The sequence below is a fragment of the Hypanus sabinus genome, chromosome 2, assembly GCF_030144855.1.
Source record: "Hypanus sabinus isolate sHypSab1 chromosome 2, sHypSab1.hap1, whole genome shotgun sequence".
Classification (NCBI taxonomy): Eukaryota; Metazoa; Chordata; class Chondrichthyes; order Myliobatiformes; family Dasyatidae; genus Hypanus; species Hypanus sabinus.
The window spans coordinates 111,475,899-111,502,613 of NC_082707.1; the positions used below are offsets into that span (position 1 = coordinate 111,475,899).

The 26,715-nt window shown below is 42.9% G+C and overlaps 1 protein-coding gene across 23 annotated transcripts in view; it reads right to left on the minus strand.

Moving 5' to 3' along the window:
• LOC132382214 (enhancer of rudimentary homolog) overlaps positions 1-26,715 on the minus strand; it is a 111,180-nt gene that overhangs the window by 13,235 nt on the left and 71,230 nt on the right. For 11 of the 23 annotated variants that reach the window (XR_009508246.1, XM_059952337.1, XM_059952315.1 and 8 more), the window contains one exon: positions 6,276-6,374. Coding sequence is in view for 20 of the 23 variants with exons in the window: in XM_059952337.1 (XP_059808320.1) it covers positions 6,276-6,374 (99 nt within the window). In the remaining 3 variants the exon portion in view is untranslated. Of the gene's footprint in view, positions 1-836; positions 1,086-4,907; positions 4,959-5,776; positions 6,375-26,715 lie in introns of those variants that run through there. The other 12 variants (XR_009508251.1, XR_009508261.1, XM_059952245.1 and 9 more) reach the window with 4 other exon arrangements.

Below are 26,715 nucleotides of genomic sequence, written 5' to 3' on the forward strand. Positions count from 1 at the left end.
TTTGACAAAGGCTAATACAGAAGATTAAGATGGATGGGGTCTGTAGCGAATTGATTTTTTGGATTCAGAACCTGGTTTCCACAAAGAAGACCACTTCTATAGGTGGTGGTTGTTATGGGGACCTTATCTCAGAAAAGTATATGTTATCACTGGAGACAGTCCAGAGGAGGTTCACAAGGATTATTCTGGGAATTAAGGGGTTAACATATGAGAAGCATTTGGCAGCTTTGGGCTGTACTCACTGGAATTTAGAATAATGTGGGGGGGGGGGGGGATCTCATTGAAACCTACCAAATGTTGAAAGGACTAGATAAGGTGGATGTGGAGAAGATGATTCCTATGGTGGGGTTGTCAGTACTGGAAGGTACAGTCTCAAAATTGAGGGGCGACCCTTGAGAACAGAGGTAAGGAGTTATTTTTTTAGCCAGAGAATAGTGAATCTGTGGAATGTTCTGCTGCAGATAGCTGTGCAGGACAAGACGATGGGTATATTTAAAGAGAAAATTGTTAAATTTCCTGATTGGTCAAAGGTTATAGAAAAGGCAGCTGTATGGGATTGAGTGGGATCAGCCATGATGGACTAGTGGAGCAGACTCAATGGGCTGAATTGTTGAATTCTGTTTCTATGTCTTATGGCCTTATCTTCTTTACATCTACTCTATCAAGACCTTACAACATTTGATAGGCTTTAATGAGAACTCTTCTCATTCTTCTGAATTCCAGTGATGGTAGATGTCAGAGCCACAGGGTAGTAGTCATTAAGGCACACTATTTTGTTTCCTTTGTGTCACATAACCCATGACCACGTTAAAGAACCAGCAGAAATGGGAGTCTGGTATTACAACTAATAGTGTTTATTAGTAAAGTACATAATACAGTACTGGAAAATACAAATGGGGAGGGGAGGGGAGGAGAGGAGAGGACTCATTCAGTGTTCATTGGTGTGTCTGTTCTGTGTCCCAGCAGACCTCCTTTTTATCACCATATGCTGGACACCAGCTGTCCATCAATCGGCTCCGCCCTGCTCTCTTTACAGGAATCTTAACAAGCAGGCAAAGTGTCCTTGGAGAAAGGTAGACAATCAGCTGAGGAAACATGACATTAAATCTTGTCTCTCTCTCTCTCATTTGCACTGGATGCCTCCCCACCCCCTCTCTCTCTCAATAGCAGCACAGTTCATAGGGTCAATTCTGGACCCTGTTTCAAATGAGGTTTGCCCATGACACTTGGATATTGGGATGTTAATGGCTTTCTTAAAGCAGAAAGGACCCAGAGACTGAAGTGGAGAGAGGTTAAAAATGTCTACAAATACCCTTGCAACTCATCTGCACAGGATCTAAGTACATAAGGGATACCATCCGGACAGGAGGCTTTCTGTAGGTTTACCCTTCTGGACTGACTTTACATCTGCAATAATGACTATTGAATCAGAAGTACTGGAGACTGTCAGGGTCTGTGGTGATATACACATTCCCTTCAGTTCAGAAAATGCACTGAAATGTACTGTGGTTGGTGATGCTGCCTGACTTCGTTTCATAACCTGTTCTAGCTCTGCCACAGCTGATGGCTGGACTGGTACTGTCACTGGGAGCAACACAGAGATGACACCACTGTTGTGGGATGTATCAAAGGGGATGATGAATCAGCATACAGGAGGAAGATGGAAAATTTGGCTGAGTGGTGTAATAACAACCACCTCTCATTCAATGTCAACAAGACCAAATGGTAGTGGATTCAGCCCAGTACATCATGGGTAAAACTCTCCCAACCACTGAATGCATCTACATGAAACATTGCCAGAGGTCCACACCGCCCAGGCCATGCTCTTTTCTCGCTGCTGCCGTCAGGCCTGAGGACTCACACCACCAGGTTCAAGAACAGTCACTACCCCTCAATCATCCTGCTCTGAACAAAAGGGGACAACCACACTCACTTAAGGGTTCTTTTTATCTTGTTATCATGCTTGTTATTTATAGCTATCTATTTAGATCTGCATTTGTAGTTTGTTATCCATCAGCCCTGTGAAACACTCTGGTTTCCTTGGCTGTGTAAGACGATCTCTAGGGAAGGCCATCTCCAGCCCTGCCAAATGTATGAGATTGAGGCTCAGGCACCCTCCCAACCCCGTTTGTGTGGATGCTGTGAAATTCACTATCCTGTTACAAATTAATGCTAAAAAAAATTGACAATATACTGCATACAATTAAAGGAATTATATTTATGAATCTAACTAAAGGGTTACTAAAGAATAACAAAAAGGGCCCATTCTAATTAAACATCAAACGCTGGAGCTCACCTTGAACTCCTCTGTCACTCACACACTGGGCCCTCAGTCAACGTGAAAGCACTCACCACTTTAGGAATGTCTCTCACAATCTACCTCGAACAGACAGGTCTCCCACCGGATCGTACGGTATGACTGGTTCTCCCCAGCGTCTTCCCTCTTCATCTCCCAATGAACAAAGGCCTATTGTCACTCACCAAAAGAAAACCTCCCAATAATTGGATGGCACACATTCCTTATCTTCAACAATAACCCAAACAGGCTGAACATAGAACTCCTACAGAGCTGCTAAATGAAATACCTACAGCATAACATTTAAAGATGTGGACCAAGGCACTACACCTGTTTAGTTAACTGTTTTATAGATTTGTCCGCAGGAAAAGAATCTCAGTGTTGTATGTGGTGGCATGTATGTGCTCTGACAATAAATTTTACTTTTAACTTTTAACAAACTGAGGCTTTTTAACCTCCTGCCTTATGCCCTATATTGACTCTGCAGAGCCTTATTCCTCTCCCTAACTGTGCAATTGATACCAATGATACAGTGGCCCTTGACTACTCACCCTCATTCTTAAGAATGTTCTTCAACTTCTCTGAGACATCCTCAAACTTGGTACTCTGAACTTAAAGACACCAATCTTTGCAACCACAGAATCTGCTGTCTATCTCCCGAACTATTAGGTCTCCACCCTCCCTCTGTGCAACAGTTAGCTGTACTGCAGACTGGACTGCTGTGGTTGCTCTCCTCTGAAAGACCATTCCCCCTCCCCAAAAGTTTCCAAAATGATACAGAATAAAAAATTATGAGCAACATTAATAGTAGATAACATTTCACCATATCAGACAATAGACAATAGGTGCAGAAGTAGACCATTTGGCCCTTCGAGCCTGCACCGCCATTTTGAGATCATGGCTGATCAATCACTATCAATACCCGGTTCCTGCCTTGTCCCCATATCCCTTGATTCCCCTATCCATAAGATACCTATCTAGCTCCTTCTTGAAAGCATCCAGAGAATTGGCCTCCACTACCTTCCGAGGCAGTGTTTCCAGACCCCCACAACTCTCTGGGAGAAGTTTCTCCTTAACTCTGTCCTAAATGACCCACCCCTTACTCTCAAACCATGCCCTCTGGTACCGGACTCTCCCAGCATCCGGAACATACTTCCTGCCTCTATCTTGTCCAATCCCTTAATAATCTTATATGTTTCAATCAGATCCCCTCTCAATCTCCTTAATTCCAGCACGTACAAGCCCAGTCTCTCTAACCTTTCTGCGTAAGACAGTCCAGACATCTCAGGAATTAACCTCGTGAATCTACACTGCACTTCCTCTGCAGCCAGGATGTCCTTCCTTAACCCTGGAGACCAAAACTGTACACAATACTCCAGGTGTGGTCTCACCAGGGCTCTGTATAAATGCAAGAGGAATTCCTTGCTCTTGTACTCAATTCCCTTTGTAATAAAGGCCAACATTCCATTAGCCTTCTTCACTGCCTGCTGCACTTGCTCATTCACCTTCAGTGACTGATGAACAAGGACTCCTAGATCTCTTTGTATTTCTCTCTTACCTAACTCTACACCGTTCAGATAATAATCTGCCTTCCTGTACTTACTCCCAAAGTGGATAACCTCACACTTATTCACATTAAACACCATCTGCCAAGTATCTGCCCACTCACCCAGCCTATCCAAGTCACCCTGAATTCTCCTAACATCCTCATCACATGTCACACTGCCATCCAGCTTAGTATCATCAGCAAATTTGCTGATGTTATTCTCAATGCCTTCATCCAAATCATTAACGTAAATGGTAAACAGCTGTGGTCTGTCCTGTGGCACCCCACTAGTCATCACCTGCCATTCCGAGAAACACCCATTCACCGCTACCTTTTGCTTTCTATCTGCCAACTAGTTTTCTATCCATGTCAATGCTTTCCCCCCCGATGCCCTGAGCTTTGATTTTACCCACCAATCTTCTATGTGGGACCTTATCAAATGCCTTCTGAAAATCGAGGTACACTACATCCACTGGATCTCCCCCGTCTAACTTCCTGGTTACATCCTCGAAAAACTCCAACAGATTAGTCAAGCATGATTTACCCTTGGTAAATCCATGCTGGCTCGGCCCAATCCTATCACTGCTCTCTAGATATGCCACTATTTCATCCTTAATAATGGACTCTAGCATCTTTCCCACCACCGATGTCAGGCTGACAGGTCGATAGTTCTCTGTTTTCTCCCTCCCTCCTTTTTTAAAAAGTGGAAAGTTTTTTTAAAAAGTTTCTTCTAAAACTAGAAGGTACAGATCTTGGGTTGGAGAAGGAGGGGAGCTGAGGAGGAATCCTTTCACCCAGAGGGTGGTTAGGAATTTCTTCTTGAGGGTGAAGGCAGACTCTAATGACATTCAAGTATCTTCATGAGTACTTGAGTTGCAAAGGTATACAAGGCTACTGACTGGTAAATGGTAATCCTATAGATGAATACTTAATAGTCAACATGAACCTGATGGGAAAAGAGGGCCTGTATGACTCGGTGACACGGTCATATCAGATTACTATTGGGTAACATTGGTAGGTCTGTGTCAGTTTGTGGTGATGAGTAGCGATGGATAACAGACTTACTAGCATCAGAGATCCTCGTATCCAGTCGACTCAAATGTAGTCCTAATTCAACTGTAAAAAAACAATAATTTTCACCATTCTGAGGAATATCTCGGAGTATTGTCCTGAATCCCAGGCATACAACCAAGATACAAGAAACATTAAGTACTGATACAAATCTGTGAGAGATTCACTGATTAAGTGAAAAGAGCTAGACTTTGAGAGCACAAAGAGAAGATTTGCTGCCAGCTTGGAGAAACCCAGTAACTTTATATTATTCCTGATGGTTAATATAATTCAATTCAATACAAGCTAAAGTTTAAGGAAGGAATTCCAAAACTTGGGCCACATTAGCCAAAGGGAGGCTGCAGTAAATTGAATTCAAGAGGCCAAAACTGGAGGAGCCCAGATTTTAGAGCAGAGGTTACAGTGGTAGGGAAAGGTTGGGTCACATAAGAACTCAGAACTAAGTTGGAAAATTTTGAACCAAAAAATGTTGCTTAACCAAGAGCTGCTTTGAGCAAAGGGGAAAATGGGTAATTGGGGCTTAGTGTGGAAGTGGCTTCTGAGCTTTAAGAAAGTGAAACAATATCTGTTCTAGGCCCTTCTCCCTCAACCACATTTCATCCACAATTGAAGCAAACTGAAAAAGTTCTCCAAAAGTTACTCAAGCACCAACCTGCGGGAGAAAGAGGCACAAAAGGCATAGGAGATACAAGAGTCTACAGGTGCTGGAGTCTAGAGCAACACACAATCTGTTGGAGTGCAGCATTAGTTGGAGGAAAGGAATTAGCAATGTTTCCAGCTGAAAACCTGCATCAGGATTGTAATAGGAACCGGTATAAGTATGGGATGTCACACACCACCAATTCAACAGAGTCAAAATGAAATTGAAGATACAACATCAAGTTTTATTGCTTAAAGATTACAAAAGTTGCATAAATTACACTACACAGCATACAGAACTCTTCAACCTACATTATTTCATGCACTTCTTCCAATATGCCACGGTGCAAATGTGAAATACGGGGATTTGTGCTTTACTGTTAAAAAAAATAACACATCATGGACTGAAAACACAGTAGTATTAAGTTCTATGATGAGGCGTCCAAAACGGTCGTTGAGGTATCCACTAACTAATCTTGGAGAAAAACATATGCTGCTTGCAATGGTCACTGATGAAAATTCAAAACTGCTTAAAACCACTAATGTCTACTGCAAGTCAGTACAAAAGAAGGTTTTTATTCACCAAAGGCATATTGTGATGCAGTGTAGCACTGTTCAATCTCCTGTCGAGTGAGGGTTCTTGGCTATGCATGTATTTGAGATGTGCCTTCCATATAATAAGCTGCACAGGCTTATTTGGACACAGGGTGGGGCTCCACTTACTTTCCTGATTGCTGGGCTTGTCTCCGCAGCAGGACATAGATTTTCTCCTTGATCCAGTCCTTGTTGTAGGGTTGGTATGTCTGAGTATCTGCTCGATATCTGCAGGTCAGGGGTAGTGCAGGGTCAATTGAAAACAAGAACAAAATAGATTTCACCAATATTTTGTGTCAATAAAGTTTCAAGTTGTACATGAAATGATAAAGATCTGTCTATTGTCATGGAAATAATGAACAATGGTAGGCCAAAGAGTCAGTTCCTGTGCCGTATAATAGTACCATAAGCCGAATCAGGCCACTGTGACTCAGAGTCTGTTTGCAATTCAATCATGACTTTTTAAACCTCATCTTCCCGCCTTCTTCCAGTAACTCTTAACCATTTGCCAATCAACCAATTTATAATCTCTACTTTTTTGACCTCCATAGACCTCTGTGGCAATGAATTTTAGATTCACCACCTTCTGGCTGTAGAAATTCTTTATCTCAGCTTTACTGAGGCTGCGCCCTTGGATCCTAGACTCTCCTACTAAAGAACACAGAATAGTACAGCACAGGAACAGGCCTTTCAGCCCACAAAGTTCTACTGAAACAATTAATCAAATAGCTAACTAAACTAATCCCCACTGCCTACACAATGCCCATATCCTTTCATTTTCTTCTCATTCACGCATCTATCTAAATGTCTTTTAAAAGTCCCAAATGGATCTGCCTCTACACAACTCCAGGCACCCATCACTCTCTGTGCAAAAAAACTTGCCTCTCACATCTTCTTCTAACTTACCCCTCTCACCTTAAATGCATTACCTGTAGTTTTAGCCGTTTCAACCCTGGGAAAACGATATTCTCTGTCTACTCTATTTATGCTTCTCATAATCTTATAAACCCCTATCAGCCCCCACCACTCCAAAAAAACAACACAACTTTGTCTAACTTCTTGTTGAAGCACATGCCCTCTAATCCAGGTAGCATCCTGTTAAACCTCTTCTGCACCTACTACAAAACCTTGACATCCAATGAGATGACCAGAGCTGTAAGCAACATTTTAGAAGTGGCTCAACTAGAGTTTTAAAAAGCAGCAAGATAACCTTTTGACCTCAATGCCTTGACTAATGAAGACAAGCATGCCATAGGTCTTCTTAACCACCCTATCAACCTGTGGAGCCACTTTCAGGAAGCTGTGAACTTGGACCCCAGAATCTCTCTGCTCATCAACACTTTTAAGCTCTTGCCCTTAACAGTGTACTGTCTCTTTACCAAGGTGAAACACTTCACATTTGACTAGGTTAATGGAAGCAGTCTGACAACATCTACTCTATTCAGGCCTTTCAGTAACTGGTAGATTCAATGAGTTTCTCCCTTAGGGATACTGTAAGGTTTATATAGAAGAAAACATTGGTGTGACACATTTGGACTTAAGTGTGCAGTTCCACTCCACAACAGAGGAAGGAAAATTCAATTAAAGAGAGGCTCTCCTACTTTCAGATGACCTCTGCTTAAGTGCATAAAGTTTGAGAGGAACAAGTGCCTTCAGAGCCCTGGCTTCCAAAACTCCATCAAAACGATCTTCCTCTTTGCAAATCTTGAGCCCATTGAGAGGATGCCATGATTTGTCAACGACTGTAACTGTGATTGCAAGAACAGCTAAGGTGAACTTTTGGCCTTAGTCTGTGACTTTCTGTAAAATTACGGATTCAAAGAGTTATATAGCACGGATACAGGCACTTGAGCCCACAATGACCAAGATAACCAAGCTAGTCCCTTTTACCTGTGTTTGCCCCAGCTCTGCAGCTTCCCTAATTCATATGGTCCTCAGCAACCCGTGTGGAAAAACCTGCCACTCAGCTCCCTTTTACATGTTTCACATCCAATCTTATATCTGAGCTCTCTAGCTTTAGATTTCCCTACTCTGGAAAAAAAACACTTTGACCTCCCACCTTACCTATGCTGCTCATGATCTTACAAATTGTACCTCTATGAGTTCATCCCTCAGACTCCTGTGCTCTTGGGAGAAAAGACCCAAGCCTAATTGGGCTCTCACTAAAACTTATGCACTCCAGTCTCAGTAACATCCTTGTGATTTTTTTCTGTATCCTTTCCAGCTTCTACAAACCAACAGAGCATTATTCAATGATGAGTGTGTGATTATAATGTAAATGAAGATCACAGAAAGAAGTTAAAACAATGGGTGGCTTTAACTTCCTTAATATTGACAAGGACTCCCTTGTGCCAGGGCTTAAATGGAGCAGAATTTGTCTGGTTCATGCGTGGATTGTCCTGACATGTCTCAACCCCTTACTCCTTGGTGGTGGTAGCTGACTTGACATTTGAGTAGTTTAACGTCTGACAGCATTCTAAACTATAGGACAGTTAAGAATCAGCTACATTGATGTAAGATGGGATTCATGTGGACTGGTAAGGTATAAGCTGTAAACAGCAAATTTCTCCAATTACTTTGAATGTGAAACTTACATTTGAAGTTTATCTCCTGAACATTTATACAATCACCAAGTCCTTCAAATCAGCAGAGGAAATCATATCTACAAGTGTGTGAGTAAGGTCTATTTAGTCATCGTGGACAGATATAAAATACTTTCATATAATAGGCTGGAAGTTTAGAAAATATACTTCACCAAAATGATTTAGAAAAAAAGGAACATTAGGAAAACTCTCCTCACAGAAGCCAAGTAGATTTATGTAATTTTTTTTTACTGACTACAGCCAGCCAGTGAGGAATGGGAGGGGCAGGCTTGGAAAAGGAAACAACAGCAAAGCAAATGTTTATAGGAAACAAGCCAATTCAAGAAACACATGCAACTAATTATTGCATTGACATTTATATAGCAACTTTAACAACATCTGAACACATCTTGTAAATTCTCAAACAGCTTTTTGAAAATGTTTAATGTTTTGAAATATTAGTGCTTTTGATGGCGAAATATTTATCAGGACATCAAAGAATACCTTCTCTGAATACCACGATAGAGTCCATTTGGTACAAATAAAGTGAATACAGGCAGCAGTTTCACAGGACATCCCACAGATAAAACACTCTTGTTTAACCTAGGTTTTTCTTGTAATTGCTGCTTATCTGATGATATGTGCCTGTGATATTGCCACAAGTAAGTTTTTCACTAACCATATGCACACGTGTACTTGTCCACATCAATAAATTCAACTTTGACTTGCAAGCATTGCTGGGAACTTTGCTCCCGGTTAGGAGCTCCTAGTACTGAAGTGAGGTTTGAGCTCACAACCAGACTCCGACAAAGATACCTCCGAGCTATTGAAGTCAATGAATGCAGTAACTCTATACACACTGGAGCCTTTACTCCAAACTTGTTACTCATATTTGGAATGCATCAATATTCTCATTATAAAGACTGGCAATCTACTCCCCATCTTTTGTTGCCCTTAAGTTGGTAGACAGGCTGAAGAAAAAGTTCCCCCAGAGCCATTACAATGGAAGTAGGCAAAATTAGCAATCAAAATGCCTATCCAGAAAATCTAGGGTTGAACTGTACCTGGCTATGAGGATGTGATGATAATTCAGCAGTGCTGGATGATCAGTCCTCTTCCCATACTCTGCCCTTTTCTACTTCATTGACACGATGTATTGTACAAGTTGTATGGAAGATGGCTGCTGTAACAACTGTTGGCAGCTCTGGCATTTGGTGATGGGGAGGCCAAAATTAGGTTGAGCAGATGCAAGCTATTTTACGAGAGGGAGATGAGCAGCAGCCATGCGTTCGCTAGGCCTTGTGTTTGAGCAGTCACACCATGCATCTTTGGGATCTCCCTGGTCCACTGTGGTCAGGCTCAAGATCCTGCTATCAGCAGATGACTGGGAACTGACTACATTCTTGCAGTTATAAAAAAATTTCAATCACAACTGTATTCCAACTTGGAAGCAGCCTCCAACTTTTCCACTCCTATTTTGTTAATTCAGTTGCCTTACTGCAGAAACTATGAAGTGTCAGTTCATTGGATTAATGCCAATCAGGATTAGACTGAAGTCATCTGCAGATTTCCATAACGAAAATGGGAAACTATACACTTTGATTTCCCAATGGATTCTGAGGGAAAAAAATAAAAGCTGGTCTTAATCATCTAAAGAAATGGGCTGCATCCCAATCATGGACTCATAGAAAAGTACAGCACAGAAACAAGTTCTTCAGTTCATCTACTTTGTGCCAAACCATTTAAACTGCCTACTCCTATCGACCAGAAACCAGACGATAGTCCTCCATACCCCTATCATCCATGTACCTATCCAAACTTTGCTTAAACTTTGAAATCGAGCGCACATGCACCACTTGTGTTAGAATTTAGAACAGTACAGTACAGCAACAGGCCACTCGGTACACAATGTGCCACACCAGGTAAAAAGCAAATCAAAAATACCCAAACGCTAATCCTTCTGACCTACACAATGTTTTCCTCACATCCATGTGCCTATCTAAAATGTCTCTTAAAAGCCTCTATTATATTTGCCTCCACCATCATACCAGGCATCCACCACTGAGTAAAAAACACTTACCCCTCATATCCCCTTTGAACCTACCCCCCTCTCACCTTCAATACATGCCTTCTGGTGTTAACCATTTCAACCCTGTCTACTCTATCTATGCCTCTCATAATCTTGCAAATCTCCATTAGATCTTCCCACAGCCTCCGCTGCTCCAGAGAAAACAACCCATGTTATCCAGCCTCTCATGATAGGACATGCCTCTACACACTATCGCAACTTTCTGTGTGAAGAAGTTTCATCATCTTCCCCTAAACTTTCGACCTTTTACTCTTAAACTTTAGTTGTAGTCCCACTCAAATTCAGTGGCAAAAGCTTGCTTGTATTTACCCTATTTATACCCCTTATAATTTTATATATCTCTATCAAATCTCCCCTTAATCTTCTACGTTCCAAGGAATAAAGTCCTAACCTGTTCAATCTTTCCTATAACTGGTTCTGCAGTCCTGGCAACCTCCTTGCAAATTTTCTCTGTAGTCTTTCAAACTTATTTACATCTTTCTTGCAGGTAGGTGGCCAAAACTGCACACAATACTCCAAACTAGACCTCACCAATGTCTTATATAACTTCAATATAGCATCCCATCTCCTGTACTCAATACTTTATGAAGGCCAATGTGCCAGAAGCTTTCTTTATGACCCTATCTATCTGTCCTGCCACTTTCAATGAATTATTGACAACAGCTGCGAACAGTTTTTATTGCAACCGCCTTTCATACAACTTCCACAATTCAGCATGTCAATGAAGTAGAAAGATGCAGAGAATGGAAAGAGGGCTGATCATCTAACACTGCTAAATTTCCAGATTCCTTTGTCCACCCTTCTCCTCTACCCCTAACATTCACTATGTTAAACCAACCGTGACTGGTCCTATCAAAGAGCAACACCTCGCAGTTGTCTCCATTAAATTCCATCCACCATTTTCCAGCTGGTCAGATCCCACTGTAAGCTGTGATAGTTTTTCTTGCTGTCCACTGCACCTCCAACCTTGGTGTCATCCCCAAATTTGTTAATCACATCATCGTCCAGATTATTGTTATGAACCTTCTTGACCAACCTCCCATGCGGGACCTTGTCAAATACCTTTAGCAAGTCCACATAGACAACATCTACCGTCTTGTCTTCATAACTTGTTTTGGTCATTTCCTTGAAAAAAAACACTCTATAAGATTCATTAGACATGACCTACCACACACAAAGGCATGCTAACTATCCCCAATCAGTCCACGTCTATCTGAATACTGATATAGTCACCAGATCCCTTAGTATACCCTACAATAACTTTCCAACTACTTTTGTCAGGCTCACAGGCCTATAATTTCCTGGTTTATTTTTAAAGCCTTTCTTAAACAGCAAAATAAAAATAGCTATCCTCCAATCCTCTGGTACCGCAACAGTCATTAAAGATGATTTAAATATCTCTGCTAGGGCCCCTTCAATTTCTGCACTTGCCTCCCACAGGGTCCAAGGAAACACCTTGTCAGGCCCTGGAGATTTATTCATCCTATCAGGGGCCTATCAAGAGATATTTAAATCATCCTTAACAACAGACATTGGACAAAGTACTTCATGGCAGGTTGGTCAAGGTTTAGTTGCTTGGCATTTAAGATGAGGTAGCAAATTGGGTTAGATATTGGCGTTGTGGGAGAAGTCTGAGAGTGGTAGTAGAGGGTTGCCTCTCTGACTGGAGGTCTGTGACCAGTGGAATGCTGCAAGGATCCATGTTGGGTCTGTTGTTGTTTGTCATCTATAATCAACAATCTGGATGATAATGTGGTTAATTGGTTCAGCAAATTTGAGGATGACACCAAGATTGAGGGTGTAGTGCACAGCAAGGAGGGCTTACAGAGGGATCTAGGTCAGCTGGAAAAATGGCAAATGAATTTAATACAGACAAGTTGGAGGTGTTGCATTTCGGTAGGACCAACTAGGGTAGATCTTACACAGTAAACAGTAGGGCACTAAGGAGTGTAGTGGAACAAAGGGATGTGGGAATATATACACATCCATAATTTGAAACTAGTGGCACAGATAGATAGGGTCGTAAAGAAAGCTTTTGGCACATTGGCCTTTGTAAATCAAAGAAATTAGTACATTAGATGGGATGTTATGTTGCAGTTGTACAAGACATTGGTGAGGCCTAAGTTGGAGAATTGTGTGCAGTTTTGGTTACCTAAACCCACAGGTTAAGGTTGAAAGAGTACAGAGGAAAATTTACAAGAACAATCTGACTGATAAGGAAAGATTGAATAGGTTAGGACTTTATTCCTTAGAATGCAGAATATTGAGAAGACATTATGAGGGATATAGATAGGGTAAATACAAGCATTGAGGTTGATTGGACTGCAAACTGAGGTCTTGGGTTCAGGGTGAAAGGGGAAAAGTCTAAGGGGAACATGAGGTGAAACTTATTCACTCAAAGGAGAGCGTGAAATGAGCTGCCAGTGCAAGTGGTGCATGAAAGTTCGATTTCAACAGTTAAACGAAGTTTGGATAGCTACATGGATTGTAGGGCTATGGTCCTGGTGTAGGTCAAAGGGAGTAGGCTGTTTAAATGTTTTTGGCATGGACTAGATGGGCCAAAGGGCCTGTTTCACTGTGCTGTACTTCTCAATGACTACGACCTCCTCCTCTGTAATCCAAATAGGGTCAATGTCTTTGCTGCTGCTTTGTCTCACTTCTATTGACTCCGTGTTCGTCTTCTGAGTAAATAAAACTGCAAAAAATCCAAATGCAAAGAGTCCGAAGGAAAATCTTTTCTGCCCTTGGGGATTTATCTGCCCTAATTTACACCAAAACAGCAAAAAATTCCTCCTCTGTAATCTCTATAGGGTCCACAAGATCAATGCTGCTTTGCCCAACTTCTATAGACTCTGTGTTCCTCTCCTGAGTAAAAATACAGATGCAAAAAATCCATTTAAGATCTCCCCCATCTCTTTTGTCTCCACACATTGAGTACCATTCTGATCTTCCAGAGGACTAATTTTGTTCCTTGCAATCCTTTTGATCTTAACCTATCTGTGGAAGCCCTTAGGATTCTCCCTCACCTTGTCTTCTAGGGCAAACTCATGCCTTCTTTTAGACCTCCTGATTTCTTTCTTAAGTGTTCTCTTGCATTTCTTATACTCCGTAAGTACCTTATTTGTTCTACCTACCTATACCTGCAATGCACCTCCATTTTTTCCTTAACTAGGGCTCAGTATCTCTTGAAAACCAAGGTTCCCTAAACTTGTTACCTTTACCTTTTATTCTGACAGGCACATTCAAACTTTATCCTCTCTTCCAAGGGGTTCTCTCCCTCCTCTTACATATCCACCACCAAGGACCTTGCTTCATTAAACAAGACACCTGGTTAGGCAACTACTGCAGAATGTAGAATGTGAATCTCATCTTCAAATACCTATAAAATTCTCCATTTGCTGAAACTTGGTATAGCCCTCTCTGCATCTTTGAGCATGAAACTTGAGTCTCCTTCTTACATCAGGAGAAAATAACCATTCAACTACCCATCTACAGTATATAGATGATTGTCCCCTGGAAAGTAGGTGTAGATTAAAGTGAAGTTGGAAGGACTCCTTGGGAAAGTGCCATTAATGGATGGACCAAGCATCGCTATCAGTCCATTAAGCTGTGCCCTTTTGGAAACCACTAATGCTGGCAAGTAAGTATTCACATTCTTATCAGGTGGTATCTTAACAAGTTGGGTAGGGGATGGAGAAATAGCAAATGAAGTTTAATTGGGGCAAATGCGAGGGGCTGCATTTTTTTTTAAAGAGAAATCAGATTTTCACAATCAACAGTAGAGCATCAGAGTGGAGAACAAAAGGTCCTTGGGATTCAAAGACAAAGTTCCCTGAAGTGGCATCACAGGTAGACAGAATGGTGAAGGTAGTTTTGGCATGCTGGCCTACGTCAGACAGGGTATTACTTGCATTCATACCAGACAATGGTGAGGCTGAATTTAGAAGATAAGACCATAAGACATAGAACCAGAATTAGGCCATTTGGCTCACTGTGTCTGCTCCACCATTTTATCATGGCTGATCCATTTTTCCTCTAAGTCCCAGTCTCCTGTCTTCTCCTCATATCCCTTCAGGTCCTGACTAATCAAGAATCTATCAACCTTTGCCTTAAATATTTGTAAAGATTTGGCCTCCACAGCCCCCTGTGGCAACAAATTCCACAGAATCACCACTCTCTGGCTAAATAAATTCCTCCTCATCTTCATTCTAAAAGGATGCCCCTCTGTTCTGAGGCAGTGTCCTTTGGTCCCAGACTCTCCCACTATAGGAAGCATCCTCTCCACATCCACTCTATCAAGACCTTTCACCATTTGACAAGTTTCAATTAGGTCACCCCTCATTTTTCTGAATTCCAGTGAATACAGGCCCAGAGCCAAACACTCTTCATAATACAAGCCATTCAATCCTGGAATCATTTTTGTCTGAACACCCTCAAGTGTCAGCACATCCTTGCTGAGATGAGGGGCCCATAAGTGCTCACAATATTCCAAGTGAAGCCTCACCACTAAAGTCTGAACATTACATCCTTACTTTTATATTCTAGTCCCTCGAAGTGAATGCTAACAATGCATTTACCCTCCTCAACACAGACTCAACTTGCAAATTAATCTTCAGGGAATCATGCACAAGGACTCCCAAGTCCCTTTACAGCTCAGTTTTTTTTGCATTTTCTCTCCATTTAGAAAATAGCCTTTTATTTCTTCTACCAAAACGCATGATCATACACTTCTCAATACTATGTTCCATCTGCCACTTCTTTGCCCATTCTCCTAATCTGCCCAAGTCCTTCTGTAGCCTATTTCCTCAAAACTACCTGCCTCTCCGCCTATTTTCATATTGTTCTCAAACTTTGCAACACCTTTCAGTCAAGGCATATACTATTCCTTCATGTCAATATCTTCTGTATAGATCATGATACCATAAATTACAGTTTTTTTATATTTGTTTTTCATCTTGAATGTGATTCTGGAACTGTTGTGATTTGCCGTTTGTAGGTCAATTGGGTGATTCAGCACTCTTCAGTCTCTGAGGGGATTCCAGGAGGCACCAGCAGTGTGCGGGAACCTCATGGTGAGAAGGCTGCGAGCCAACACTTGACTCCATTCCGCCAATGAAAGCTTTCATTGTTCACAGATTAAGGTGACAAGGAAGACTGAAACCTGGCTATCTGCCTTTTGATCACTGGGGAGATCGCTCTGCTGCAGAGTGGGGAGACCGCTCTGCTCCAGAGTGGGGAGACCGCTCTGCTCCAGAGTGGGGAGACCGCTCTGCTGCAGAGTGGGGAGACCGCTCTGCTGCAGAGTGGGGAGACCGCTCTGCTGCAGAGTGGGGAGACCGCTCTGCTGCAGAGTGGGGAGACCGCTCTGCTGCAGAGTGGGGAGACCGCTCTGCTGCAGAGTGGGGAGACCGCTCTGCTGCAGAGTGGGGAGACCGCTCTGCTGCAGAGTGGGGAGACCGCTCTGCTGCAGAGTGGGGAGACCGCTCTGCTGCAGAGTGGGGAGACCGCTCTGCTGCAGAGTGGGGAGACTGCCTTTGTAATTGCCGGAGAGATCGCTCTGCTCCGGAGTGGGGAGATCGCTCCGCCCCGGAGTGGGGAAACTGCCTTTGTAATTGATGGGGAGATCGCTCTGCTCCGGAGTGGGGAGACTGCCTTTGTAATTGATGGGGGGATCGCTCTGCTCCGGAGTGGGGAGATCGCTCCGCCCCGGAGTGGGGAGACTGCCTTTGTAATTGATGGGGAGATCGCTCTGCTCCGGAGTGGGGAGATCGCTCCGCCCCGGAGTGGGGAGACTGCCTTTGTAATTGATGGGGAGATTGCTCTGCTCCGGAGTGGGGAGATCGCTCCGCCCCGGAGTGGGGAGACTGCCTTTGTAATTGCTGGAGAGATCACTCTGCTCCAGAGTGGGGAGATGCCTTCAGAAAAATTCTTTCTTTTTGGGATGTATATATCCCTGTGCCTTCCGAATTGCTTCTAGAAATTTCATAGAAACATAAACAACCTACAGCACAATACAGGCCACACGAGTGAATCTGCAGATGCTGGAAATAAATAAAAACACAAAATGCTGGCAGAACTCAGCAGGCCAGACAGCATCTATGGGAGGAGGTAGTGACGACGTTTCGGGCCGAATACAGGCCCTTTGGCCCACAATGCTGCGTCGAACATGTACTTACTTTAGAAATTACCTAGGGCTACCCACAGCCCTTTATTTTTCTAAGCTCCATGTATCTATCCAGTTTCTTAAAAGGCACTATTGTATTCATCTCCACCACAGTCGCTGGCAGACCATTCCACACACTCACCACTCTCTGCATAAAAAACTTACCACTGACAACCCCTCTGTACCTCCTTCCAAGCACCTTAAAACTGTGCCCTCTCGTGTTAGCCATTTCCCTGGGGAGAAAGCCTCTGGCTATCCACACAACCAATGTCCCTCATCATCTTACACATCTCTGTCAGGTCACCTCTCATCCTCCATCGCTGTAAGGAGAAAAGGCCAAGTTCACTCAACTTATTCTCATAAGGCATGCTCCCCAATCCAGGCCACATCCTTGTAAATCTCTATAGTTTCCACATCCTTCCTGCAGTGAGGTGACCAGAACTGAGCACAGTACTCCAAATTTGGTCTGCCCAGGGTCCTATATAGGTGTAACATTACCTCTCAGCTCTTGAACTCAGTCCCACGATTGATGAAGGAAAATACATCGTATGCCTTCTTAACCACACAGTCAAGCTGTGGAGCAGCGTTGAGTGTCCTATGGACACCAACCCCATGATCCCTCTGATCCTCCACTCAGCAGAGTCTTACCATTAATACTAAATTCTGCCATCATATTCGACCTACCAAAATGAACCACCTCACACTTATCTGGGTTGAACTCCATCTGCCACTTCTCAGCCCAGTTTTGCGTTCTATCAATGTCCCGCTGTAACCTCTGACAGCCCTCCACACTATCCACACCCCCAAACTTTGTGTCATCAGCAAATTTCCTAACCCATCCCTCCACTTCCTTATCCAGGTCATTTATAAAAATCACAAAGAGGAGGGGGCCCAGAACAGATCCCTAAGGCACACCACTGGTCACCAACCTCCATGCAGAACATGACCCATCTACAACCACTCTTTGCCTTCTGTGGGCAAGCCAATTCTGGATCCACAAAGCAAGGTCCTCTTGGATCCCATGTCTCCTTACTTCCTCAATAAACCTTGCATGGGATACCTTAACAAATGCCTTGCTGAAATCCATATACACTACATCTACTGCTTTACCTTCATCAATGTGTTTAATCATATCCCCAAAAAATTCAATCAGACTCATAAGGCATGACCTGCCTTTGACAAAGCTATGCTGACTATTCTTAATCATATTATGCCTCTCCAAATGTTCATAAATCCTGCCTCTCAGGATCTTCTCCATCAACTTACCAACCACTGAACATTGGTCTATAATTTCCTGGGCTATCTCTACTCCCTTTCTTGAATAAAGGGACAACATCTGCAACCCTCCAATCCTCTGGAACCTCTCCAGTTCCCTTTGATGCTCCAAAGGCTGCAAAAGCCAGAGGCTCAGCAACCTCCTCCCTCACCTCCCACAGTAGCCTGGGGTATACCTCACCCAGTCCCAGTGACTCATCCAACTTGATGCTTTCCAAAAGCACGTCCTATTTCTGAATGTCTATATGCTCAAGTTTTTCAATCCACTGTAAGTCATCCCTACAAATGCCAAAGTCCTTTTCTGTAGTGAATACTGAAGCAAAATATTAATTAAATACCTCTGCTATCTCTTCCGGTTCCACACACACTTTTCCACTGTCACACTTGATTGGTCCTATTCTCTCACATCTTATCCTCTTGCTCTTCACGTAGAATGCCTTGGTGTTTTCCTTAATCCTGCTTGCCAAGGCCTTCTCATGGCCCCTTCTGGCTCTCCTAATTTCATTCTCAAGTTCCTTCTTGCTAGCCTTATGATCTTCTGGATCTCTATCATTACCTAGTTTTTTTGAATCTATCTTAAGCTTTTTTTTTTCTTCTTGACTAAATTTTCAACAGCCTTTGTACACCATGGTTCTTGTATCCTACCATTCTTTCCCTGTCTCATTGGATCATACCTAAGCATAACATCACGCAAATGTTCCCTGAACATTTGCCACATTTCTGCCGTACATTTCCCTGAGAACATCTGTTCCCAATTTATTCTTCCAAGTTCCTACCTGATAGCTTTATATTTTCCCTTACTCCAATTAAACACTTTCCTTACTTGTCTGTTTCTATCCCTTTCCAATGTTATGGTAAAGGAGATGGAATTGTGATCACTATCTCCACCACCCTCTGAGGCCTGACACCTGACCAGGTTCGTTTCCCATTGTTGCTCTGTCATTATCCCTGTCAGTGTACTTTTCCAATAAATTTTGGTCAACTCCTCTCTCACACCTAATTCCCTTTACTCCACTGTAATACTGATACATATGACTTCAGCTTCTCCTTCTCAACTTACAAGGTGATCACCTTTCCCTACGAGTTCTTCTATCTTAAGCTCTCTAATCAATTTTGGTTCATTGCACAGCACCCACTGGAGAATAGCTGATCCTCTAGTGTTCTAAAAAGCCATCTCGTAGGCATTCCAGAAATACTCTATCTTTGAATCCAGACCAACTTGATTTTCCCAATCTACCTACATGTTGAAATCCCCCATGACTATTGCCCTTTTAGCACGCATTTTCAATCTCCCATTGCAATTTGGAGACCACATCCTTACTACTCTTTGGGGGTCTGTGTATAACATCTGTTGAAAAAAAGTACTTTCTACTTACAACGATGTAGGCAGAGAGATACCTGTATTTACTGATAAGTACCTTTACTGTTTAAACTAATAACTATGTGAATTCATACACCAAATACCTCGTGTGCACACTTGCTAGGTAACCCTGACTCTCTTGAATAGTCAAAGAATAGCAAAGGTATTACCCAGGCAAGGGAGTTTACGGTGGCTAGGCGTTCCTCGTTTTCCCGATTCGCTCACCATGTGTTTCACACAGGGTTGCTTACGCTTGTATCTGCGATGGTTATTCTTCAAAGTTACTGCTATCAGCACACACGAAGCATCAATTTTTATATTCATTCCTTATCAATTCGAATATTGCATTTCAGTGTCATTGGCCACAGGTCACATGACACTTTGTTACTGAATTCACTGATTTGTAGATTGTCATCCTTTCTGACCAACACTTCCATCTTGGTCTTTTCACCCTTGCAGTTCCTTACCTCTAGCCACAGTGATTCAATACCTTCTGACCCTATACCATCTCTTTCTAATGATTTTATTTTATTTTTTTTAAATCAGCAGAGCCACACCATTCCCTCTGCCTACCTGCCTGTCCTCTTGATACAATGTGTATTCTTGGTTGTTAAGCTATAATTTTTTTTCAGTCATGATTCAGTGATGCTTACGACATTATACATACCAACCTGCAACTATGCTACAAGTACATCTACCTTATTTCATATACAGTACTGTGTGCATTCAAATACAACACCTTCAGTCCTGCACTCATCCTTTTCAATTTTGTCACCTTTTACATCGCAACTTATCCTGTTGACTGCAATTTTGCCCTGTCATCAGCCTCTCCTTGCCAGGAGCCTGACCACACATTGCCTTTGTTTGTAAACCATCTACCTCATTCTCAGCACTATCACTACATTTCCCATCCTCCTGTTGAATTAGTTTAAACCCTCCTAAACATTCTAGCAAACCTGCCCGCAAGGAGATTGGACTCATTCAGGTTCAGGTGTAACAAACACATCCTTTTTGTACAGGTCATACTTTCCCCAGAAGAGATCCCATTGATCCATAAATCTGAACCCCTACCCCCACACCAGTTTCCTAGCCATACGCTCCTCTGCCAAATCATCCTATTCTTACCTGTTACTGGCACATGGCACAGGCAGCAATCCAAAGATTACTACCCTGGAAGTCCTGTTTTCCTTCAGGAACTTCTCACCTTGTCTACCTATGTCATCGGTGCCAATATGCACCAAGACTTCTGGCTGCCCTTGAGAATGCCATGGACCCGATCCAAGACATCCCTGACCCTGATACCAGGGAGGCAACATACCATCCAGACGTCTCTATCGCACCCTCAGAATCTCGTCTCTGTTCCTCTGAAGTACAGAGTACAGAGGGGATTTACGAGGATGTTGTTAGGACTCCAGGAACTGAGTTATGGAGAGTAGCTGAGCATGCTGGAACTTTACTCATTGGAGCATAAGGATGAGGGGTGATGTTACAGAAAATCATAAGGGGCATAGATAGGGTGGAAGCAGTCTTTTCCCCCCAGAATTGTGGAATCAAGAACACAATGACATAGCTCTAAAGTGAGAGGAAAGATTTAGTAGGAACCTAAAGGGCACTTCTTCCACCCAGAGAGTAGCCAGTAAATAGAATAAACCGCTGGAGGAAGTGGTTGGGCCAAGTACATTAACAACATTTGAAAGACATTTAGAAAAGTACATGAATAGGAAAAAGTTTTAGAGTTATATAGGACAAATGCAGTAAAATGTGTCTAGCTTAGAATGGAATCTTGGTGGGCATGGACAAGTTGGGCTGAAAGGGGCTTATTTCCATGCTGTATCTGCTCCCTAACAGTGACCAGTAAAGGGTACTCATTTCAATTAAAGAAACCAGTTCTGGATTAAAGGCTGAAATACAGCAGTTAACTAGATTTTGCTGGCTAAGCACACACTTACTTTCCAAAGCTCACTGACCTTCAGCAGGGAGCAGTGACCACAATCCTGAATCACACAGTCCTTCTGGGTACGGTGCTCCCACTACATTGCTGGATAGGGTGTTTCAGGATTTCAACCCAGCAGCATCGAAGAGACGGCAATATATTTCCTGGTCAGAATGTTGCACAACCTGGAAGGGAATCTGCAGGTGGTGGGGCCCTCAGGCATCTGCTCCCCTGGTCCTTATTGATGTTGAAGTGACAGGTTCTGTCAGAGTAGCCTGCACAAGTAACTACTATGCATTTTCAAGAGCACAATGGTGCACTGTAGTGGAAGGAGTGACTATTTTAGGTGTGCAGGATAGGACAGCAATAAAGTGAGCTGCTTTATCCTGGAAGGTAGAGCTTCTTGAGAAAATTTGGTGCTGCATTCAGCCAAGTGATTGGAGAGTATTTTGTCCTGCTCTTGATTTATGCCTTGTAGAGACAAAGGTATCAGGAAAGCAATCAGGAAAGACTTTTTTTATATATAAAACATTTCTTTTATGATGTATGACCTATCTTTAAATTTTTGATTACAGAGTGGTATACCTTTATGTGTTATGCTATAACATTTTGATCAATTTTATTACAATATATGAACAAGTTATGTTGAGATGCATCTATGTGTTGCACTCTGTAAATCTTGTTTTTTTCTTCTGAATAAAAATATTCTAAAAAGAAAAAAGAAAGCAATCACTTGTCACTTGATACCAAGCCTCACCCTGTAAATAGCACCAACCCAAATAAGCCCATGAATATCAAAATTAGGTGTATAGATTCTTGCAGATGGTCACAGTCTGGTATTTTTTAATACAGAACGTTACTTGCTACTCATCAGCCTACCCCTCAATGCTTCCTTGTTCTTTGCAATCTTGACCTGAAACATCAACTGCTGCTCGACTTACTGAGTTGCTCCAGTATTCTGTGTGTGTTGCCCATTTCAAAATGAGGTGATTGAACACTATCCAGTCATTAGCAGATGTTTCCATTTGTCAGCTTATGATTTAAGCAAGGTTACTGATGAATCAGCTGAAGATGCTTGGACTTAGGACATCATCTTGCGGAACTCCTGCATTGATTGCGCTCCAAGAACCTTGGCCACAACATACAAGGAATATCTCCAACCACTGCAAAGCTTTCCCTGTGCTCACTGACTTCAGTTTTACCAATGTCCTCAACACCACAATTAGACAAACGCTGTATTAATGACACTTCACCTCTGGAATTCAACACTATGGGCAAAGGCTACGATGAAGCTGCAGCAGAGTGCTCTTGGCTAAACTGACGCTGAGCGTCAGTGAGCGGGCTACTTGCAAGTATGTGCCTCCTGTGGCACTGTTGATAACACCTTCCATCACTTTGCTGATACTTACAGGTACTTTAATTGAGTGGTAACTAGCCGGATTGGATTTGCCCAGCTTTTCAAGAACTGGGTATGTCGAGGTAGGTTTCCACATTGTTGAGTAGATAGCAGTTTTGTAACAGCACTGGAGAAGCTACAAGCTGGGTTAGAGGCATGTTTCACTATGGACAATAGGTATTCAATACTACATCCAGTGAAGACCAGTCCCGGTGTATTAGTGATATCTGGTGCCCTCAGCTTTCAAGATAACACAGAAGTGAATCAATATGGTTGAAGACTGGCTTTACTGGTGAAATGTCACTTGTAATGAGATACAGTGAAGAGCTTGTCTTGCATACTGTTCATACAGATCAAATCATTACACAGTGCATTGAGGTAGAACAAAGTAAAACAATAACAGAATGGAGATAAAGTGCAGCATCTAAAGAGAAAGTGCAGTGCTTATAGACAATAAGGTGCAAGATAGACTGAGGTCAGAGTCCATCATATTGTACTAGGGAACCAATCTAGTCTTAGATTCTTCTTCGGCTGTCCATCAATTTCAATGTTGACTGAGGCCTGGGCAAAGTTGTATGGAAGATCAGCAGTTGCCCATGCTGCAAGTCTCACTTCTCCAGGCCACCGATGTTGTCCAAGGGAAGGGCACTAGGCCGATACAGCTTGGCACTGGTGTTATCGCAGAGCAATGTTTGGTTAAGTGCCTTGCTCAAGGACACAACATGCTGCCTCAGCTGAGGCTCGAACTAGCAACCTTCAGATCACTAGACCAACACCTTAGCCACTTGGCCACACACCAACTCAGTAACTACAAAAAGATGTAGTCTTATAACAGTGCATAGAAGCTGTCCTTGAGCCTGGTGATATCTCATGACGAAGTTAAGGTTAATCATCCAATCAATCATTTGAACATGCTTTAGCCTTATTTCCAAAGTTCTTACCGTTGTTAAGGGCAAGGATTTTTTTGGAGCTTGCAGCACCCATTAAGCTGTTAAGTTGGACAGCATCATACATGATTAAGTGCTGCAGAGTGCAGAGCTTTGGTCTGTTTATAAAGCTGTCGAATCAGTTATTCTCTGCATATTGCACACTCTGTTGTTTCATGCAGTAGGAGGGCAAAATGGAAACCCCACCCACATTGCTCATAAACATAAGACATAGAAATTGCAGGTACTGGAGCACATTGCTCATGAAAATGTTTTGCCTGAAAATTTTGACTACATCAGGTAGGACACTTGGAGTCCTCTTTCCTTGAGATCTTCTTGCAGGCCTTTGATGTTTGTCCACTACTCTTCAAATCCCAAACACATTTAGAGCCAGTCATTGCAATGCAAACGCACAAATCACAAAAACATTTAGAGCCAGTCATTGCAACGCACACACACATAAATGTTGAGATAATGTACTGGAAGAAGTGACAAGGTGGAGCTTAAGGAAGAATTGTGTCCTTTCTGTCAGCTACTTCTCAAAGGTTATGAGCACACCGGCCATAGAAGGCAGAGTCACACAGCAAGAAAAAAGGCCTTTCAGTCCAACCTTTTGCACAAATCACATGCTAATTCTTTTTTATCATTCTTTCCGCATTGTCACCATCTTCCCCCCTCCCACTCACTCATAGCCACATAGGTGTGGAACATCCAGAAGGTCAACAACAGAGGCCAGAATTCAACCTGGGTTTCTGGAGCTGTGTCACCCATCTACATGTGATACTACTAGGAGAGAATAACCTCAGTCAAAGAAAAAATTGGGCAGTGCAACTTGTTTCTCATATGGGATTTAATGCATTGGGAAGTGAACCTGTCATTTTGTGAGCTCCTATTGTGTTTGCAATCTTACCTTCCATGTGATTGCAAGACACTGAGGACATCAAGAGCTGCCCTACGGGTGAGTTACTCAATGGTGGTGGAGCCAGACTTGTGTACTGTGTTGCTGGCGGCTACAGCCACCAGAGGAGGAAGGCAGCGCACAGTCAAACAAACAGTGGAAATGATCGTCATGGACATTTTTATTGTGATCACAAGACCATGTTGGCCATTGATAATGCAGAATACTGCAAGTTCAGTTCACTGGTGAGATTGACAGTGGGGGAGCTACATGTTGTGGAGACTAAGCCATTATGCTGTGGGGGTCACCAGTTGTAGCTGCCAAGGAAAGGAGAGGCCAGAGCGGGAAAGAGCTAGAATCCATGCTAACACAAGGAAATCTGCAGAGGCTGGAAATTCAAGCAACACACACAAAATGCTGGTGGAACACAGCAGGTCAGGCAGCATCTATAGGAAGAAGTACAGTCAACGTTTCAGGCTGACACCTTTCTTCAGGACTAACTGAGAGAAGAGATAGTAAGAGATTTGAAAGTGGGAGGGGGAGGGGGAGATCTGAAATGATAGAAGACAGGAGGGGGAAGGATAAAGCTAAGAGCTGGAAAATTGATTGGAAAAAGGGGTATAGAGCTGGAGAAGGGAGAGGATCATGGGACGGGAGGCTTAGGGAGAAAGAAAGGGGGAGGGGAGCATCAGAGGGAGACGGAGAGCAGGCACGGAGTGACTGTGAAAGGGACGAAGAGAGAAAAAAAGGGAATGAATGAATGAATAAATAAGGGATGGGGTAAGAAGGGGAGGGGGGCATTAACGATACAGCCTGGGAGACCATTTCGCTGAACACCTACACTCCGTCTGCCAGAGAAAGCAGGATCTCCCAGGGGCCACACATTTTAATTCCATGTCCCACTCCCATTCTGATATGTCTATCCATGGCCTCCTCTATTGTCAAGATGAAGCCACACCTTATATTCCATCTGGGTTGCCTCCAACCTGATGACATGAACATTGATTTCTCTAACTTCCATTAATGCCCCTCCTCCCCTTCTTACCCCATCTCTTATTTATTTATTCCCTTTTTTCCCTCTTAACTCTCTCTGTCCCTCTCACAATCACTCCTTGCCTGCTCTCCATCTCCCTCTGGCTCCCTCCCGCTTTCTTTCTCCCTAGGCCTCCCGTCCCATGATCCTGTCCCTTCTCCAGCTCTGTATCCCTTTTGTCAATCAACTTTCCAACTCTTACCTCCCACTTTCAAATCTCTTACTATCTCTTCTCTCAGTTAGTCCTGAAGAAGGGTGTCAGCCTGAAACGTCGACTGTACTTCGTTCCACCAGCATTTTGTGTGTGTTGCTTGGAGTCCATGCTAGGTTGGAGGCTGGCTCCTCCTGTCAATGCTGGCCCCCAGTGTTCATTTGGTGGAAGGGAAGCTGGATTGCATTTGTCTGTGACTGCACTAGCATGTGATGAGGACTCTACAATATCATCAACAGGCAATGGCACTCAGGGATTTGAGCTATATATTTCCGTGACAATGTTTTTCTGCTATTGTAACTACATGCACACTCTGTGCAGTGTGCTATATGTGACTGTTTTTTCTGTGCTTTGCACCTGGCCCCGGAGAAACTCTGTTTTGTTTGACTGTATTCATTTGTATGATTGAAAGACAATTAAACTTGAGAAACTCAAAATTAAACTTGAACTTGTTGACACACAACAATACTATGACAATGTCACAGCACAAGGTGGAGCTCTGTATCGAATGTTCAAAACAACCATCTTCCTGTCACAAGACATTGTGTCTGCCTCTATAATCTAACATCAAAATAGGACCGTAATACACAGAAGACAGTATAAATGAGTTCAGTATCTTGACCAATACCACTTCCACATGCGGAACATGCTCGCCACCTGGTAACAGTTTATGGAACTGCTAAACATACCACACTGGAGCAAG